General features: G+C 53.0%; 1 protein-coding gene across 1 annotated transcript; it reads right to left on the reverse strand.

Annotated features, from left to right (window-relative positions):
• Window positions 1-204: 204 nt before the first annotated feature.
• Window positions 205-18,071, reverse strand: EIF2B2 (eukaryotic translation initiation factor 2B subunit beta). Its single transcript, XM_038765941.1, has 8 exons — window positions 17,864-18,071; window positions 14,177-14,297; window positions 7,896-8,044; window positions 4,349-4,512; window positions 2,778-2,873; window positions 2,197-2,334; window positions 1,122-1,188; window positions 205-640 (listed from the first exon to the last, which is right to left on the reverse strand). Exons 1-8 carry the CDS (start codon window positions 18,045-18,047, stop codon window positions 483-485), a joined length of 1,077 nt encoding a protein of 358 aa, XP_038621869.1. The 5' UTR covers window positions 18,048-18,071; the 3' UTR covers window positions 205-482.
• Between the last annotated feature and the right edge of the window lie 1,431 nt (window positions 18,072-19,502).

The raw sequence follows: 19,502 nt of genomic DNA on the forward strand, positions 1-19,502 counted from the left end.
CATCTGTCCAAAACTGCCACCGAAGGTAGGTTTTTCATCCTTCTCAAAAACACGATCGGTCCTTTCCCCGCTCCCCGTCCCCCAAAAGCGTTTATTATAGCATCTATTATTTCGGATTTACAGTCCTGCACCGGGCGCGACTGTCCACGTATGGTAACCGGGTCGCCCGTCATCACCAGGTCGGTAAATACGGGAACGCAGGAGCCCATTAAAGCGGCTTTTATTGGCCCGGACTGGGAGAAGAGGCGATAGATGGCCATTCCTAGCTAAGGCTCACTGCCACGGGGAGAGATTCAGTGTTCTGTCTGACACTAGAGCGAACTGGAACTTTTCCGTTCCTCTACAGAGGCATCCGGGTCAGGCGGACCTCGCTCGGTTAAATCCCGCCGCTCCGTTAAGGGCAGAGAAACGGGAGCCCCTCTGGATCTCCTGGGAAGACGGCAGACCCACCGAAGCCCCTTCCGTCAGGCGGCCCAAAGCCATCAGAGCTGGTGATCGTCCGGGTGGTAGAGCTCGCTCATGAGGCGGTAAATGTAGGAAGGGGCATTCCCACCGATGTTGGAGATGAAGAGGGTGATGAGCTCCGGGGGGACGTAGTCAAACACAGGGCAGTGCACGCTGACCTTCTCCAGAATGACCCCTAGAAGAGAAGGCCGTGTCGGCCGTGAAAATGAGCACCACACCCACACATCCCAAGCGCTCACTACACAGTAAGCACTGGGAGTTGAAAGATCTGGAGTTCTGATCCCGGCTCCGCCGCTTGTCTGCCGGGTTACCCTGGGCAAGTCGCTTTCACTTCTCTGGGCCTCAGTTCCCTCATCTGTCAAATGGGGATTAAGCCCGTGAGCCCCAGTAGGGGCCAGGGATTGTGTCTGACCTGATTAGCTGGTATTTACCCCCGTGCCTGGCACACGATAAGCACTTAACAAATACAATTAAAGAAAATTAAATCAAGCCATCAGAGGAAAAAAAAAAGAAACCCTTTCCTCCGCCAGCTGCAAGGAATGACTTCAAAATGCAGGCAGGCACATCAGACTTAAAGCTGTCTTTAATAGGGTAGAGACCGCAAACAATTCCTCTTCCCTTTAAGGCCCGAGCCCTCCCACCACGGAATACCGTACCCTCTGTGAAAGGCAGGACTTCCTCGGGGGACACAAACTTGTGAAATGAATCCTCTTCGTTTGGGAACTACAAGAGAGAGAGTTAAGTAAGCTTGGCTGGGCCTTGGAGTTCGGCGACCCCTTCTCCCTGCCAGTGGCTACATCTGGTGTTTTAGTGAAGCATTTCGCCATCCCTCATGTATCAAATGTCAGCACCTGCTGTATGTCTGCCCCATATTCCCATCTGCAGGGGGGCTCATGTTGAGGGCAGGAGTTTTGGGGTGGTTGTCTGTAGAAAGAGTCAAAGGTATTGCCACCCAGTGTTAAGAGGAAAGCCCAGTGGCAGTGGGAAGACCTGGGTTCAAGGGAGCTGAAAGAGAGAGAGACAGAAGAGAGGAGGAAGGGAGAGGAGGGAGAGAGAGGAGAGGAGGGAGGAGAGAGAATCGAGGAGAGAGAAGACAGGAGGGAGTGAGAGGAGAGAAGGGGGAGAAGAGAGGCAAGGAGGGAGAGAGAGGGGAGGAGAGACGAGAAAGGCGAGACAAAAGAAAGGAGGGAGAGGAGCCTGTTGTTGGATGGGGACTGTCTTTGTATGTTGCCAAATTGTACTTTTCAAGCACTTAGTACAGTGCTCTGCACACAGTAAGTGCTCAATAAATACAACTGAATGAATGAGACGAAGGGGGAGAGAGAGGAGGGAGAAAGAGAGGGGAGGGATAGAAGAGAGAGGAGGTAGGGAGGGGAGGGATAGAAGAGAGAGGAGGTAGGGAGAAGAGGGAGGGAGAAAAAAGAGAAGTAGAGAGAGAGGAGGGAGACAGGAGGTACAGAGAGGAGGGAGGGGAAAAAAACGAGGGAGAAGAGAAAGAGGAGGGAGGAAAAGGGGGAGGGTGAGGAGATGAGGGAGGATGGAAGGAGAGAGAGAGGAGAGAAGGGAGGGAGGAGAGCGGAGAGAGGGAGAGAGAGATATTCCCCCTGGCCTCTCCCTTCGCTTGCTTCCCCACTTCTCCCCATTAGCACATCTCCTTGGTGGCTAGAGAGGGACCCAAGCAATAGGGCAGCCCCCGAATGAGGATTCTTTCCCTTCCAACCACCGACCCACCTGGGGAGAAAGCTTGAACATGGGAGCGCAGACAATCAGGGGGGTGGAGTGATGCTTGGCTGCCAGGGCCAAAGTGTGAGTCCCCGTCACCGCTCTCAGGCCCCCGTTGGCCAGGATGGTCTTGGTGCCGATGATCACCTGGAGGGCGGAAAGAGTGACGTGAGCTTGTCTGGCTATCGGGGGCCTAAGAGGAGCGGCCGGCCTGGGCGAGAGGCCTAAAGGAGACTGGGAAAAGGAAAGAGAGGGGCCCTGCCATCGCTGAAACGGTGATTTCGGCATTTCTGGACAGAAGACCGATGCCGGGAGGGGGTAAGTCCCGGAACGCAGGGTAGGGAGGAAAGATTACCCCCGGATCGGTTCCGCTTCCCACACTGGGAGGATCGGCCACCCTCGCCACCCATTCCCCCACTCCATCAAGTGCCTCTGTCGGACCGCTTATCAGGCGTAACCTTCCCACCACGCCCCTGGCACCGCCCTCGCTGCTCCCAGGGAGTAGGAACAGTCCCTGAGGGAGGAGACAGCATCGGCGACGGAAAGGCAGCAAGTCACCCCTCCGTCTCCAGGGTTTACGACGCACCCACCTTATTGACCCGTGACATGACGGCGAAGATGGCGGCATCCGTCATGACCGTCGTCTCGATGTTCTCTTTGGCCAAATTGACGGCCATCTCGTGACCCTGCCACGGAGAGGAGAAGCCGATGAACGCTCCAGGGGAGAGGGGAACAAAAGCCAGCTCCGGGCCTCACCTCTCCCCCGAGGCCCCCCAAAACGTCCTCTCCCTGCCTGTGCGGAGCCACCCAGGAATGAACTTAACGGCAGCCAAAAATTTCAGAACAGCGGGCCAAGACTTGGGGGTGGCTGGACTTCTCTGTGCCCGTTCCCTCTCTCACTTTCTTTTCCTATCGGTGCGACTTCATTTTTCCCAATTAGGTCCGTCGCCAAACCCCTCATAAGACTGGAAGCCCCTCGAGGGCCCCAGCAGGTTGTCTAATTCTCACCCGTGAATTTCTTTTCCCCCAGCACTCAGTACGGCGATCTGCCCGGAGCAGGCGTTTAATACAAACTATCACTACGACTCTGGGGTTTGGGTGCTCAGGGGAGGCTAATTAAAGCGACGTGCCAGGAGAAAGCCAACAGATCCGGCCCGGCCAGTTCGGCCCCAGCTCCGGACTCGGGCACGGAGGGGCCGCAAATTCACGCGGCTGCTTTTACTGACTTGAAGCCCTCCCGGTGGCCGAGCGGGTCCCGCCCAGGAGGAGCGGAGAGCTGAACTCTCCATCTGTAGATAGTGGCAAAGCGGCCCGCTGAGGAGTTTTTGAGTTTTCCGGTGGATCTGGGGTCTAGAATGATCCCTCTGGGCCGTGCGTGGAGTAAGTCGGCCATGGTCCGGTTCATTTCAGGGTAATCAGCTTGGACACAGTCCCTGTCCCACACGGGGCTCCCAATCTTCATCCCCATTTTATGAGGGAACTGAGGCCCAGAGAAGTGAGGTGACTTGCCCAAGGTCCCACAGTAGACAATACTACGACTACTGGTCCTTGTTAAGCACTTACTATGTGCCAAACACTGTTCTAAGCACGGGGGTGGATACAAGTCACTCGGGTTGGACAGAGTCCCTGTCCCACATGGGGCTCACCCTCTTAATAAGCAGCTCGGCTCTGCGGAAAGAGCCCGGGCTCGGGAGTCAGGGGTCGTGGGTTCTAATCCCGGCTCCGCCACTTATCAGCCTTATGACTTTGGGCAAGTCACCCCACTTCTCTGGGCCTCGTCTGTGAAATGGGGATGAAGACCGTGAGCCCCATGCGGGACAACCTGATCACCTAGTATCTCCCCCAGCGCTTAGAATAGCGCTTGGCACGTAGTAAGCGCTTAACAAAGACGCTCATCCTTATTATTATTAGTCACCATTTTACAGATGAGGTAACTGAGGCCCGCAGAAGTGAGGGTCACACGGCAGAGCCGGGATGAGAACTCGGGGCCTTTCGACTCTGAGGCCCGGGCCCCATACTGCTTCCCTTTCTTACCCACACCCCAGATGATGAGCCCGTGTCTACTTCCCCGCTCCGGCATGGTGAGTCACACGACCGGCAGATCCCTTGCCCGTGGCTGGTGGCCCGCTGGCCACCGGTCCATCCCCTTCGCGGCTCCTACCTGGCAGAAAGGGGCACACTCCGCGACGATGACGTGGAACTTGCGCTTGCGGGCCGCTTCCTTGAGGAAGGCCTCCACGGTGCGGGAGTAGCCAATGGTCATGATGACTTCGTTGGAGTGGATGTGCTCTAGCGCCTGCGCGGCGATGTTCTCCGTCGTCCCCTCTGCAAGCGGGAGACGGGGCTGAAGGGCGAAACTCCCCCCGGGCCGAGGCTCTTTAAGAAGGGGCTCGTCCAATTAACCAGTGTCATCGACTGAGCGCCCACTGCAAGCGAGGTGCTTTGCCCGAGCAACCCGTTGACACCCGTCACCTCCGCTCCCCTGAAACTGCCCTCTCCAAAAGTCACCAGTGACGACCTCCTCTCCAAACCTAACGGACTCTAATCCTCCCCCATCCTCCTTATTTGTTTATTTTATTTGTGCATATCTGTTCTATTTATTTTATTTTGTTAGTATGTTTGGTTTTGTTCTCTGTCTCCCCCTTTAAGACTGTGAGCCCACTGTTGGGTAGGGACTGTCTCTCTATGTTGCCAACTTGTACTTCCCAAGCGCTTAGTACAGTGCTCTGCACACAATAAGCGTTCAATAAATACGATTGATTGATTGATCCTCCCACGCCCCTCAGTCGCCTCTGACACCGTGGGCTAGTTCCCTTACCCGGAAACCTGAACACAGCTTGGTATCCCTCCTCGAACTCTTTCTGTAGGGGTCCCTCAAAGTTCAGTTCTGGATCCCCGATCTCCCAACCTCCTGTCTCTCCCCACTTCGGTCTACACTTTACACTGCTGCCCGGATCATCTCTGTGCAGAAACGCTCTGGGCATGTTACTCCCCTCCTCAAAAATCTCCAGTGGCTACCAATCAATCTGCGCATCAGGCAGAAACTCCTCACCCTGGGCTTCAAGGGTCTCCATCCCCTCGCCCCTTCCTACCTCACCTCCCTTCTCTCCTTCTACAGCCCAGCCCGCACCCTCCGCTCCTCCGCCGCTAATCTCCTCAACGTGCCTCGTTCTTACCTGTCCCGCCATCGACCCCTGGCCCTCGTCCTACCTCTCGCCTGAAATGCCCTCCCTCCACACACTCGCTCTCTTCAAAGCCCTACTGAGAGCTCACCTCCTCCAGGAGCCCTTCCCAGACTGAGCCTCCCCTTATCCTCTGCTCCTCCTCCCCTCCCCAAAGCCCTCCCTCCTCCCTCTACCCCCTTTCTCTCCCCAAGCACTTGTATTTGTACATATTTATTACTCTATTTTATTAATGGTGTGTATATAGCTATAATTCTATTTATTTTGATGGCATCGATGCCAGTCTCCTTGTTCTGTTGTCCGTCTCCCCCTTCTAGACTGTGAGCCCGTTGTTGGGTAGGGATTGCCTCTATCTGTTGCCGAACTGTACTTTCCAATCGCTTAGTACAGTGCTCCGCACACAGTAAGCGCTCAATAAATACGACTAAATGAACGCTCAGCATAAACACCCACCATCTCCTCAGCAGGCGGAAACCCCTCATCGTCGGCTTTAAGACGCCCGATCGGCTCTTCCCCTCCTGCATAGTGTTGCTCATTACGGCTATAACCCAGCCTGCATATTTTGCCGCCTCTAATACGCCGTGTCTCACCCTGGTTTCCTTTCGTTCCCCTTCCTCTTGTCGCCCCACAGTTCCTCCTGCATGGACATCCCTCCCTACTCCTATAATAATAATAATAATAATAATGATGGCATTTATTAAGCGCTTACTACGTGCACAGCACTGTTCTAAGCGCTGAGGGGGATACAAGGTGATCAAGTTGTCCCCCGTGGGGCTCACAGTCTTCATCCCCATTTTACAGATGAGGGAACTGGGGCTCAGAGAAGTTAAGTGACTTGCCCAAGGTCACACAGCAGACATGTGGCAGAGTCGGGATACGAACCCATGACCTCTGACTCCAAAGCCCGGGCTCTTTCCACTGAGCTGTGCTGCTTCTCTAGCCTCATCTTCAAAGCCCTACTGAAGCTGTGTCTCCTCCAGGAAGCCTTCCCTGATGAATCAGTGGTATATACTGAACGCTGATTAACAAGCAACGATATAGAGTGCTTACTGTGGGCCCGTACTAGACGCTTGGAAGAGGACAACAGAGTGTAAGACACGTTCCCTGCCCACAATAAGCGTACAGTCCTGATTCTATTTTCCCTCCTTACTGCATCACCTATTCACTTGAATCTTCGCCACGTGTGTGTTTATAACCTTTTACTCGGTTCATTCATTCACTCAATCGTATTTATTGGACGCTTACTGTGTGCCCGGCATTGTACTGAGCGCTTGCAGAGTACACTACGGCAAATAAAGAGAGACGATCCCTGCCCACGACGGGCTCACAGTCTGGCGGGGGGAGACAGGCATCAATCCAAGTAAACAGGCTTGCTACCCCTTGATGTGCTTGGGAGTCAGAGGTCGTGGGTTCTAATCCCGACTCCGCCACTTGTCTGCTGTGTGACCTTGGGCGAGTCACTTAACTTCCCTGTGCCTCAGTTCCCTCATCTGTAAAATGGGGATTAAGACTGTGAGCCCCACTTGGGACAACCTGATTACCTTGTATCTCCCCCAGTGCTTAGAACAGTGCTTGGCACATAGTAAGCACTTAACAAATACCACCATCATTATTATTATTATTATTTAGGCGCCTGTCTCCCCCACTGGACCACAAGCCCCTCGAAGGGACAGATCACGTCTATAGTATGCGGCGAAGCGCCCAGAATTAGCCCTTAACTTAATTAACTTAATTAGCCCTTCAAGGCCCTACAGAGAGCTCACCTCCTCCAGGAGGCCTTCCCAGACTGAGCCCCTTCCTTCCTCTCCTCCTCGTCCCCCTCTCCATCCCCCCCATCTTACCTCCTTCCCTTCCCCACAGCACCTGTATATATGTATATATGTTTGTACATATTTATTACTCTATTTATTTTACTTGTATGTATCTATTCTATTTATTTTATTTTGTCAGCTGTGTCATATAGACCGTCATATAGACACAATATATAGACACATATATAGACATATATAGACAAGTCATATAGACACAATATTGTGTCATATAGACACAATATGTTTGTCAGCTGTGTGACTTTGGGCAAGTCACTTCACTTCTCTGTGCCTCAGTTCCCTCATCTGTAAAATGGGGATTAAGACTGTGAGCCCCACGTGGGACAACCTGATCACCTTGTAACCTCCCCAGCGCTTAGAACAGTGCATTGCACATAGTAAGCGCTTAATAAATGCTATTATTATTATTATTATTATTATTTTGTTAGTATGTTTGGTTTTGTTCTCTGTCTCCCCCTTTTAGACTGTGAGCCTGCTGTTGGGTAGGGACCGTCTCTATCTGTTGCCAACTTGGACTTCCCAAGCGCTTAGTCCAGTGCTCTGCACACAGTAAGCGCTCAATAAATACGATTGATTGATTGATTGATTGATTAACAAACACAACCCACGGTCGGAGGGCTGACTGGACCGGGACGGGGGACGGAGGGGGCCCCTGAGCTGGGCCGGGCACCCAAGGGGCGGCCAACAAGACTCTTACCCAGCTCCACGAGCAGCTCACTGATCGCCTCGATGATGTTGGCTCGAAGAGGGGCATGGTGCGTACTGAAGTCTTCGCTCATGCCGCCCGCCGTTAGCAGCTTGTGAAGGGACTCCTGATGGTCACTCTCATCGCTGCGTCCATGGAGCCTGGCAGGATTACAACAACACATTATTATTATTATTATTATTATTAATATTATTATTATTATGGTGCCAAGCCCTGGGCTACAAGCCGATCCAGTCAGGCGCAGTCTCCATCCCCACTAGGGAGAACCGACATTCCTCCTCTAGACCGTGAGCTCGTTGTGCCGGTTATACTGTCCACGCCCAGCAGCGTGGCTCAGTGGGAAGAGCCCGGGCTTTGGAGTCCGAGGTCCTGGGTTCGAATCCCGGCCCGGCCAACTGCCAGCTGTGTGACTTGGGGCAAGTCGCTTCACTTCTCTGGGCCTCAGCTACCTCATCCGTAAAATTGGCATGAAGACTGTGAGCCCGCGGGGGGCTGGGGGGGGGGGGACGCTCAGCCGTGTGGCCTCGGACAAGTCCCTTCACTTCTCCCTGCCTCAGTTCCCTCGTCTGGAAAGCGGGGATGAAAAGGGACCGTCTATGTTTCCACCTTGTACTTCCCAAGCGCTTGGTATAGTGCCCTGCACACAGTCAGCGCTCAATAAATACGATTGAATGAATAACTCCCCACAGCACCTATGTATCTATCTGTAATTTATTGTTTTATCTGTTTGTATTAATGCCTGTCTCCCCCTCTAGACCGTGAGCTCGTTGTTGGGTAGGGACCGTCTCTATGTGCTTCCAACCTGTGCTTCCCAAGCGCTTAGTTCAGTGCCCTGCAGAGTAAGTGCTCAATAAATACGATTGAATGAATGACTCCCCACAGCACCTATGTATCTATCTGTATATATCTGTAATTTATTGTTTCATCTGTTTGTATTAATGTCTGTCTCCCCCTCTAGACCGTGAGCTTGTTGTTGGGTAGGGACCATCTCTATGTGCTTCCAATCTGTGCTTCCCAAGCGCTTAGTTCAGTGCCCTGCAGAGTAAGTGCTCAATAAATACGATTGAATGAATGACTCCCCACAGCACCTATGTATCTATCTGTATATATCTGTAATTTATTGTTTCATCTGTTTGTATTAATGCCCGTCTCCCCCTCTAGACCGTGAGCTTGTTGTTGGGTAGGGACCATCTCTATGTGCTTCCAATCTGTGCTTCCCAAGCGCTTAGTTCAGTGCCCTGCAGAGTAAGTGCTCAATAAATACGATTGAATGAATGACTCCCCACAGCACCTATGTATCTATCTGTATATATCTGTAATTTATTGTTTCATCTGTTCGTATTAATGCCCGTCACCCCCTCTAGATGTGAGCTAGTTGTTGGGAAGGGACCGTCTTCTATGTGCTTCCAACCTGTGCTTCCCAAGCGCTTAGTAGTGCCCTGCACACAGTAAGCGCTCAATAAATACGACTGAATGAATGACTCCCCACAGCACCTATGTATCTATCGGTAATTTATTGTTTTATCTATTTGTATTAATGTCTGTCCCCCCCTCTAGACCGTGAGCTCGTTGTTGGGTAGGGACCGTCTCTATATGCTTCCAACTTGTACTTCCCAAGCGCTTAGTACAGTGCCCTGCACACAGTAAGCGCTCAATAAATACGACTGAATGAATGACCTCGTCATCTTGTTACCTCCCCAGCGCTTAAAACACTGTTTTGCACATAGTAAGCACTTAATAAATGCTATCATTATTATTATTACAGTGGTCTGCACACAGTAAGCGCTCAATGGATACGACTGAATGAATGAATGTTTTCTCCCCCATTTGATCATTATTATTATGGTTTTGTTAAGCGCTTATCGTGGGGCAGCCATGGTACTAAGCGCTGGGGTGGATTCAAGCTTATCGGGTTGGACACGGTCCCTGTCCCACATGGGGATCGCATTCTCGATGAGGTGACTGAGATGCAGAGAAGTGACTTACCCAGGGTCACACGGCAGACGGGCGGCGGAGCCGGGATTAGAACCCCTAACCCCCAGGACAGGGCTCCTTATCTTCCCATCGAGACTCAGTTCTCCCCTTGACTTTCCCACCACTGTAGACGACACCACCGTCCTCTCTCTCTCTCAAAAAACTGCAACCTTGCCGTTATCCTCGACTCCTCTCTCTCATTCAACCCACAAAATAATAATAATAATTTTGGTATTGGCTAAGCGGTTACTATGTGCAAAGCAGTGTTCTAAGCGCCGGGGAGGATACAAGGTGATCAGGTTGTCCCATGTGGGGCTCACGATCTTAATCCCCATTTTACAGATGAGGTGAGGCCCAGAGAAGTGACTTGCCCGAAGTCACCCAGCTGACAAGCGGCGGAGCCGGGATTTGAACCCATGACCTCGGACTCCAAAGCCCGGGCTCTCGCCCCCGAGCCACGCTGCTTCCGCACCTTCAACCTGTCACGACACCCTGTCGGTTCAATGTTCGCGACATCGCTGAACCCTCTTCTCCCCATCCGAACTGCTACCCCAGTAATCCAAGCTCTTATTCTACCCCGCCAATCGATCGATCGTATTTATTGAGCGCTTACTGTGTGCAGAGCACTGTACTAAGCGCTTGGGAAGTACAAATTGGCAACACATAGAGACAGTCCCTACCCAACAGTGGGCTCACAGTCTAAAAGATGACTGTGCAGTCAGTCATCCGCCAGGATGACTGCATCAGCCTCCCTGCCTCCTGTCGCTTCCCGCTCCGGTCCACGCTTCCCTCTGGCCGCCCGGATCGTTTTCCTATAAAACCCTTCGGTCCACATTTCCCCATTCCTCAAGAACCGCCAGCGGATGTCCGTCGACCTCCGCATCAGACAGGGACCCTCCGCCGTCGGCTTTAAAGCAGCGACCTTGGTCCCCTCCTGTCTTACCTTGCTGCTTTCCCACTACAATTCCCACGTTAGAGAAGCAACGTGGCTCGGTGGAAAGAGCCCGGGCTTTGGAGTCAGAGGTCAGGGGTTCAAATCCCGGCTCCGCCACTTGTCAGCTGTGTGACTTTGGACAAGTCACTTCTCTGGGCCTCAGTTACCTCACCTGTAAATTGGGGATTAAGACTGTGAGCCCCCCGTGGGACAACCTGATCACCTTGTATCCCCCCGGCACTTAGAACGGTGCTTTGCACATAGTAAGTGCTTAACAAATACCATCATATTATTACAATCCAGCCCGCACACTTCTTTCCGCTAACGCCAACCTCCTTGACGTATCTCGATGTCGTCCAGCTCGCTGCCGACCCCTCGCCCACGTCCTGCTTCTATCCTGGAACGCCCTCCCTCCTCAAATCCGACAGACGATCGCTTTTCCCGCTTCCAAAGCCTTATTAGCAGCACATCTTCTCCTGGAGACCTTCCCTGACTAAACCCTAGTCTCCTTTTCTCCCGCTCCCTTCCGCAATCCCTTGCGCTTGGAATTGTCCCCTTTATTCGTCATCTCCAGTCAACCCCACAGCACTTTTTATTTACATTAATATTCATCTCCCCCTCCAGACTACGAGTTCCCTCTAGACTATAAGCTCATCGTGGGAAGGGAATGTGTCCGTTTATTGTGTTGTATTGTACAGCACTCTGTAAATATGACTGAATAAACGTGGGCAGGGAATTTGTCTACCAATTCTGTTGCACTGTACTCTTCCAAGCGCTTAGTACGGTGCTCTGCACACAGTAAGCACTCAATAATCGACCCCCGGCCCACGTCAATCCCCGGGCCTGAATTGCCCTCCCTCTGCCCATCCGCCAAGCTAGCTCTCTTCCTCCCTTCAAAGCCCTACTGAGAGATCACCTCCTCCAGGAGGCCTTCCCAGACTGAGCCCCTTCCTTCCTCACCCCCGCGTCCCCCTCTCTATCCCCCTCATCTTACCTCCTTCCCTTCCCCACAGCACCTGTATATATGTATATATGGTTGTACATATTTATTACTCTATTTATCTATTTATTTATTTATTTTACTTGTACATTTCTATCCTACTTATTTTATTTTGTTGGTATGTTTGGTTCTGTTCTCTGTCTCCCCCTTTTAGACTGTGAGCCCACTGTTGGGTAGGGACTGTCTCTATGTGATGCCAATTTGTACTTCCCAAGCGCTTAGTACAGTGCTCTGCACATAGTAAGCGCTCAATAAATACGATTGATTGATTGATTTTACTTATGCATATCTATTCTATTTATTTTATTTCGTTCGTATGTTTGGTTTTGTTCTCTGTCTCCCCCTTTTAGACTGTGAGCCCACTGCTGGGTAGGGACTGTCTCTACATGTTGCCAACTTGTACTTCCCAAGCGCTTAGTACAGTGCTCTGCACACAGTAAGCGCTCAATAAATACGATTGATGATGATAAACAGGCCTGACTGATAAAATGAGAGTTTAAATCGAATGGCAGGCAAGGGCCCGAATTAGACCGGAGAAGCGGCACGGCCTCGTGGATAAGAACGTGTGCCTGGGAGTCTGAACCACCTGGGTTTTTTTTTTTAATGGCATTTATTAAGCGCTTACTATGTGCAAAGCACTGTTCTAAGCGCTGGGGAGAATACACGGCGATCAGGTTGTCCCACGGGGGGCTCACAGTCTTCACCCCCATTTTACAGATGAGGTAACTGAGGCCCAGAGAGGTGAAGTGACTTGCCCAAAGTCACACAGCGGACAGTTGGCGGAGCCGGGATTTGAACCCATGACCTCTGACTCCAAAGCCCGGGCTCTTTCCACTGAGCCACGCTGCTTCCGATCGCGGCTCTGCCGCTGGTCTGCTGCGTGACCCTGGATAAGTCACTTCTCTGGGCCTCAGTTACCTCATCTGCCAAGTGGGGACTGAGACGGGGAGCCCCACGTGGGACAGGGACTGTCAGTGGAAAGAGCCCGGGCTTTGGAGTCCGAGGTCATGGGTTCAAATCCCGGCTCCGCCAACTGTCAGCTGGGTGACTTTGGGCAAGTCGCTTCACTTCTCTGGGCCTCAGTTCCCTCGTCTGTAAAATGGGGATTAAAACTGTGAGCCCCCCGTGGGACAACCTGATCACCTTGTAAGCACCAGAGAAGCAGCGTGGCTCGGTGGAAAGAGCCCGGGCTTTGGAGTCGGAGGTCATGGGTTCAAATCCCGGCTCCGCCACATGTCAGCTGCGTGACTTTGGGCAAGTCACTTCACTCCTGCAGCGTGGCTCAGTGGAAAGAGCCCGGGCTTTGGAGTCAGAGTTCATGGGTTCAAATCCCGGCTCTACCAATTGGCAGCTGTGTGACTCTGGGCAAGTCACTTCCCTTCTCTGGGCCTCAGTTCCCTCCTCTGTAAAATGGGGATGAAGACTGTGAGCCCCCCGTGGGGCAACCTGATCACCCTGTGTCTCCCCAGCGCTTAGAACAGTGCTTTGCACATAGTAAGCGCTTAACAAATACCATCATTATTATTATTATTATTGTAACCTCCCCAGTGCTTAGAACAGTGCTCTGCACATAGTGTTTAACAAATACCATCATTATTATTACTATTTGCTTTGCACATAGTAAGCGCTTAACAAATACCATCATTATTATTATTATTATTATTGTAACCTCCCCAGTGCTTAGAACAGTGCTCTGCACATAGTAAGTGTTTAACAAATACCATCATTATCATTACTATTTGCTTGTATCCACCTCAGCGCTTAGTACACTGCCTGGCACTCCTCCTTCCCTTCCCCACAGCACCTGTATATATGTCTATGTATTTGTACATATTTATTACTCTATTTATTTATTTTACTTGTACATATCTAGTCTATTTTATTTTGTTAGTATGTTTGGTTTAGTTCCTTGTCTCTCCCTTTTAGACTGTGAGCCCGCTGTTGGGTAGGGACTGTCCCTATATGTTGCCAACTTGTACTTCCCAAGCGCTTAGTCCAGTGCTCCGCACATAGTAAGCGCTCAATAAATATGATTGATGATGATGATGGCACACAGTAAACGCGTAATAAATTATCATTATTACTACGGCTCACTGATACTTGAGGACGCGCATTCGTTCATTCGCATTCATTGAGCGCTTACTGTGCGCAGAGGACTGTACTAGGCGTTTGGGAAGTCCAAGTTGGCAACGTATAGAGTCGGTCCCTACGCAACAACGAGCTCACAGTCCAGAAGCGCGTAAAAACACACAATCACAGACAAGTCTAAGGTGGCGGGGGGGATCACCAGACGGGCCCTCTCCCTGCGGGAGGCCGGCGCGGGAAAAGAAGCCGCTGGAAGGAATCCCGGGGCCCGGCTCCGACCTGCCGTACTCCTCCCGGACGATCTTGAGCACTCTCCGCACCATGTTGCCCACCGTGGTCTCCGAGGGCTGGGCGGCCGTCATCCTCCGGCCCTCCTTCCTCATCAGCTCCATCAGCTCCCCTGCAACGGCGACGGGGACCGGGTGAGCCGGGCCGGGCCCCAGAGGAGGGCGGGGAGGGAGGCTCCCGGTGGGAAGAGCCCGGGCTTTGGGGTCGGGGGTCACGGGTTCAAATCCCGGCTCCGCCAACTGCCAGTTAGGTGACTCTGGGCAAGTCACTTCTCTGGGCCTCAGTCACCTCATTTGTAAAAGGGGGATTAAAACTGTGGGCAACCCGATCACTCTGTAACCTCCGCAGCGCTTAGAACAGTGCTTTGCACATAGTAAGCGCTTAACAAATACCATCATTATTTTTTATTATCAATCAATCAATCAATCAATAGTATTTATGGAGCACCTGCTCTGTGCAGAGCACTGTACTAGTGTTTGGGAGGGAAGAGTACAACAGAGGTGGCAGACCTGTTCCCTGCCCACAATGAGCTTACAGTCTAGAGGAGCTGTCCACTCTGTCTCTCCCTTTCTCCCCTTCCCTATCTCCCTCCCTCTCTCCCTTTCTTCATCCCTCCCTTTTCCCCCCCTCCCTTTCTTCATCCTTCCTTTTCCCCCCCAACTTTCTTCAACCCTCTCTCCCTCCCTTCATCCCTCTCTCCCCTTCCTCCATCCCTCTCTCTCCCCTCTTTCTTCATCCCTCTCTCTTCCCCCTTCCTTCCTTTCTCCATCCTTCCCTCCCTTCATTCCTCTCTCCCCTTCCTCCATCCCTCCCTCTCCCCCCTTCCTCCATCCTTCCCTCCCTTCATTCCTCTCTCCCCTTCCTCCACCCCTCCCTGTTCCCCTTCCTTCACCCCCATGGCCTCGGGGCATGAGCCCGGGGGCTTGGGAGTCAGAGGACGTGAGTTCTAATCCCAGCTCCGTCACTCCTCTGCTGTGTGATGTTGGGCAAGTCTCGTCACTTCCTTGGTCCTCAGTTCCCTCATCTGGAAAATGGGGTGGACCCTGGGAGCCCCATGTGGAACAGGGGACTGTGCCCAACCTGATTACCTTGTATGTACCCTAGCGCTTAGAACAGTGCTTTGTACATAGTAAGCGCTTGAGAAATACCACAACTATTATTGCAATTATTACCCCTTCATTTCTCCCTTTCCCCCTTACTCTATCCCTCCCTCTTCTCCTTCTCTCCCCTCCCGTCTCTCCCCTTCTCCACCCTCCCCCCTTTCTCGCCTCCTCCCCTCCCTCCCCTCTCCCTCTCTTTCCTTCCCTCCCCCCTTCTCCCCACCTTCTCTCTTCCTCCCCCTTCGTTCCCTCTCTCTTCTCTCCCTCTCCCCTCGTCTCCTTCTCTCCCCCTCCCCTCGTCTCCGTCTCTCCCCCTTCCCCTCCCCTCTTCCTTCCCCCCCTTCTTCTGCCTTTCCCTGCCCTCCCTCTCTCTCCCTCCCCTTCCCCTTTCCCCTCCTCTCCCACCCCCTCTCTTCTCTCCCTCTCCTACCCCTCTCTCTTTTCTCTCCCTCTCCTCCCCCCTTTTCCCCTCCCCTTCCCCTCCCCCTCCCCCTCCTCTCTCTCTCTTCTCTCCCTCCTTCCTCCCCTTTTCCCCTTCCCTCTCCCACCCCCCTCTCTTTTCTCCCTCCTCCCTCCCCTTTTTCCCACCCCTCTCTCTTCTCTTCCTCTCCTCCCTCCCCTTTTCCCCCTCCTCTCCCACCCCCCCTCCCCTCTCCCACCCCCCCTCTCTCCCCTCTCCCCCCTTTGCCCCCCTCTCTTCTCTCCCTCCTCCATCCCCTCTTCCCCTCCCCTCTCTTCTCTCCCTCCTCGCTCCCCTTTTCCCCTCCCCTCTCTCACCTTTCCCTCTCCACCCTCTCTCCCCTCCCTCTCCTCTTTCTTCTGCCGCTCCCTCCCCTCCCCCCACTCTCCTCTCCCACCCCTCTCTCTTTTCTCTCCCTCTCCTCCCTCCCCTTCTCTCTCCCTCTCCTCTCCCACCCCTCTCTCTTTTCTCTCCCTCTTCTCTCTCCCCTTCCCCCACTCTCCTCTCCCACCCCTCTCTCTTTTCTCTCCCTCTCCTCCCTCCCCTTCTCTCTCCCTCTCCTCTCCCACCCCTCTCTCTTTTCTCTCCCTCTCCTCCCTCCCCTTCCCCCACTCTCCTCCCTCCCCTTCTCTCTCTCTCCCTCTCCTCCCTCCCCTTCTCTCTCCCTCTCCTCTCCCACCCCTCTCTTTTCTCTCCCTCTCCTCCCTCCCCTTCTCTCTCTCTCCCTCTCCTCCCTCCCCTCCCCCCACTCTCCTCTCCCACCCCTCTCTCTTTTCTCTCCCTCTCCTCCCTCCCCTTCTCTCTCCCTCTCCTCTCCCACCCCTCTCTCTTTTCTCTCCCTCTCCTCCCCCCCTTCTCTCTCTCCCTCTCCTCCCTCCCCTTTTCTCTCTCTCCCTCTCCTCCCTCCCCTTCTCTCTCCCTCTCCTCTCCCACCCCTCTCTCTTCTCTCTCCCTCTCCTCCCTCCCCTTCTCTCTCCCTCTCCTACCCCTCTTTTCTCTCCCTCTCCTCCCTCCCCTTTTCTCTCTCTCCCTCTCCTCCCTCCCCTTCTCTCTCTCTCCCTCTCCTCCCACCCCTCTCTCTTTTCTCTCCCTCTCCTCCCTCCCCTTCTCTCTCTCCCTCTCCTCTTCCACCCCTCTCTCTTTTCTCTCCCTCTCCTCCCTCCCCCTTTCCCCTCCCCCCCGTTCTCTCCCTCTCCTCCCTCCCCTTTTCCCCCTCCCCCTCCTCTCTCTCTCTTCTCTCCCTCCTTCCTCCCCCTTTCCCCTTCCCTCTCCCACCCCTCTCTCTTTTCTCCCTCCTCCCTCCCCTTTCTCCCTCCCCTCTCTCTTCTCTTCCTCTCCTCCCTCCCCTTTTCCCCCTCCTCTCTCTCCCCCTCTCCTCTCCCACCGCCTCTCCCCTTTTCCCCTTCCCCCTCTCTCCTCTCCCACGCCTCTCTCTCTCCTCTCCCTCGCCTCTCTCTCTCCTCTCCCTCTCCTCCCTCCCCTCTTCCCCTCCCCTCTCTCTTCTCTCCTTCCTCGCTCCCCTTTTCCCCTCCCCTCTCTCACCCCTTTCCCTCTCCTCCCTCCCTCTCTCCCCTCCCTCCCCTTTCTTCTGCCTCTCCCTCTCCTCCCCCCACTCTCCTCTTCCATCCCTCTCTCTTCTCTCCCTCCTCTCCCACCCCTCTCTTTTCTCTCCCTCTCCTCCCTCCCCTTCTCCCATCCCTCTCTCTCTTCTCTCCCCCTTCTCCCTCCCCTTTTCCCTTCCCCTCCCATCTCTCCCCCCCCCCCTCTCTCTCTCTTCTCTCCCTCCTCCCTCCCCTTTCCCCCTCCCCTCTCTCTTTTCTCCCTTTTCTACTTCTTTTATTTTGTTAATATGTCTGGTTTTGTTCTCCGCCTCCCCCTTCTAGACTGTGAGCCCACTGTTGGGTAGGGACTGTCTCCATAAGTTGCCAACTTGGACTTCCCCAGCGCTTAGTCCAGCGCTCTGCACACAGTAGGCGCTCAATAAATACGATTGATTGATTGATCCTCCCTCCCCTTCCCTCTCTCCCCCTCCCCTCTCTCCCCTCTCCCCCCCCCGCCCCCCGCCGCCATCCCCCCCCCCCCGCGATCCCGCCCCCGGCCAGGGGTCGGCGCTGTGACCGGCGTTGCCCCAGCGTCCGCGGGCGACGATGGCCCGGAGCAGGCCCACGGCGTGCCGGGCCAGGTCCTCGGAGCTGCGGTTCCCGGAGCCCCGCCTCAGCGCCTCCACGAAGCTCTCCATCCGCTCCGACACCTCCGGCACCTGCGGCGACGACGACGACGCGGCGGCGGAAGGAGCCGGCATCGCGCCCACCCAGGCCGAGGGCTGAGGGCGGAAGGCGCGTCCGGACGCCACTTCCGCCAGCACTTCCGCCCAGAACCATAGAGAACCGGAAGTGGGGCTAGAGAGGGCCCTCCGTCGACGGGGGATTCTACGTCACTGTCTGCCAGAACTCAGTGACCCGGGGGGGGTCGGTCATTCATTCATTCGTATTTATTGAGCGCTCACTGTGTGCAGAGCACTGGACTAAGCGCTTGGGAAGTCCAAGTTGGCAACATCTAGAGACGGTCCCTACCCAACGGTGGGCTCACAGTCTAAAAGGGGGAGACAGACAACAAAACAAAGCATATTAACAAAATAAAATAAATAGAATAAATACGTACAAGTAAAATAGAGTAATATGTACAAACATATCAATCAATCAATCGTATTTCTCGAGCGCTTACTGTGTGCAGAGCACTGGACTAAGCGCTTGGGAAGTCCAAGTTGGCAACATATATACACCCATCCATTCATTCATTCATTCATTCATTCAATCATTTATTGAGCGCTTACTGTGTGCAGAGCACTGGACTAAGCGCTTGGGAAGTACAAGTTGGCAACATATATACATCCATCCATCCATTCATTCATTCATTCATTCAATCGTATTTATTGAGCGCTTACTGTGTGCAGAGCACTGAACTAAGCGCTTGGGAAGTCCAAGTTGGCAACATCTGGAGACGGTCCCTACCCAACAGTGGGCTCACAGGCTAGAAGGGGGAGACAGACGACAAAACAAAGCATATTAACAAAATAAAATAAATAGAATAAATACGTACAAGTATAATAGAGTAATATGTACAAACATCCATCCATCCATCCATTCATTCATTCATTCAATCGTATTTATTGAGCGCCTACTGTGTGCAGAGCACTGAACTAAGCGCTTGGGAAGTCCAAGTTGGCAACATCTGGAGACGGTCCCTACCCAACAGTGGGCTCACAGGCTAGAAGGGGGAGACAGACGACAAAACAAAGCATATTAACAAAATAAAATAAATAGAATAAATACGTACAAGTATAATAGAGTAATATGTACAAACATCCATCCATCCATCCATTCATTCATTCATTCAATCGTATTTATTGAGCGCTTACTGTGTGCAGAGCACTGAACTAAGCGCTTGGGAAGTCCAAGTTGGCAACATCTGGAGACGGTCCCTACCCAACAGTGGGCTCACAGGCTAGAAGGGGGAGACAGACGACAAAACAAAGCATATTAACAAAATAAAATAAATAGAATACATACGTACAAGTAACATAGAGTAATGTGTACAAACATATCACTCAATCGTATTTATTGAGCGCTTACTGTGTGCAGAGCACTGGACTAAGCGCTTGGGAAGTACAAGTTGGCAACATATATCCATCCATCCATCCATCCATCGATTCATTCATTCAATCGTATTTATTGAGCGCTTACTGTGTGCAGAGCAC

This window comes from Tachyglossus aculeatus, chromosome 23, assembly GCF_015852505.1.
Source record: "Tachyglossus aculeatus isolate mTacAcu1 chromosome 23, mTacAcu1.pri, whole genome shotgun sequence".
In the NCBI taxonomy this organism is placed as follows: domain Eukaryota; kingdom Metazoa; phylum Chordata; class Mammalia; order Monotremata; family Tachyglossidae; genus Tachyglossus; species Tachyglossus aculeatus.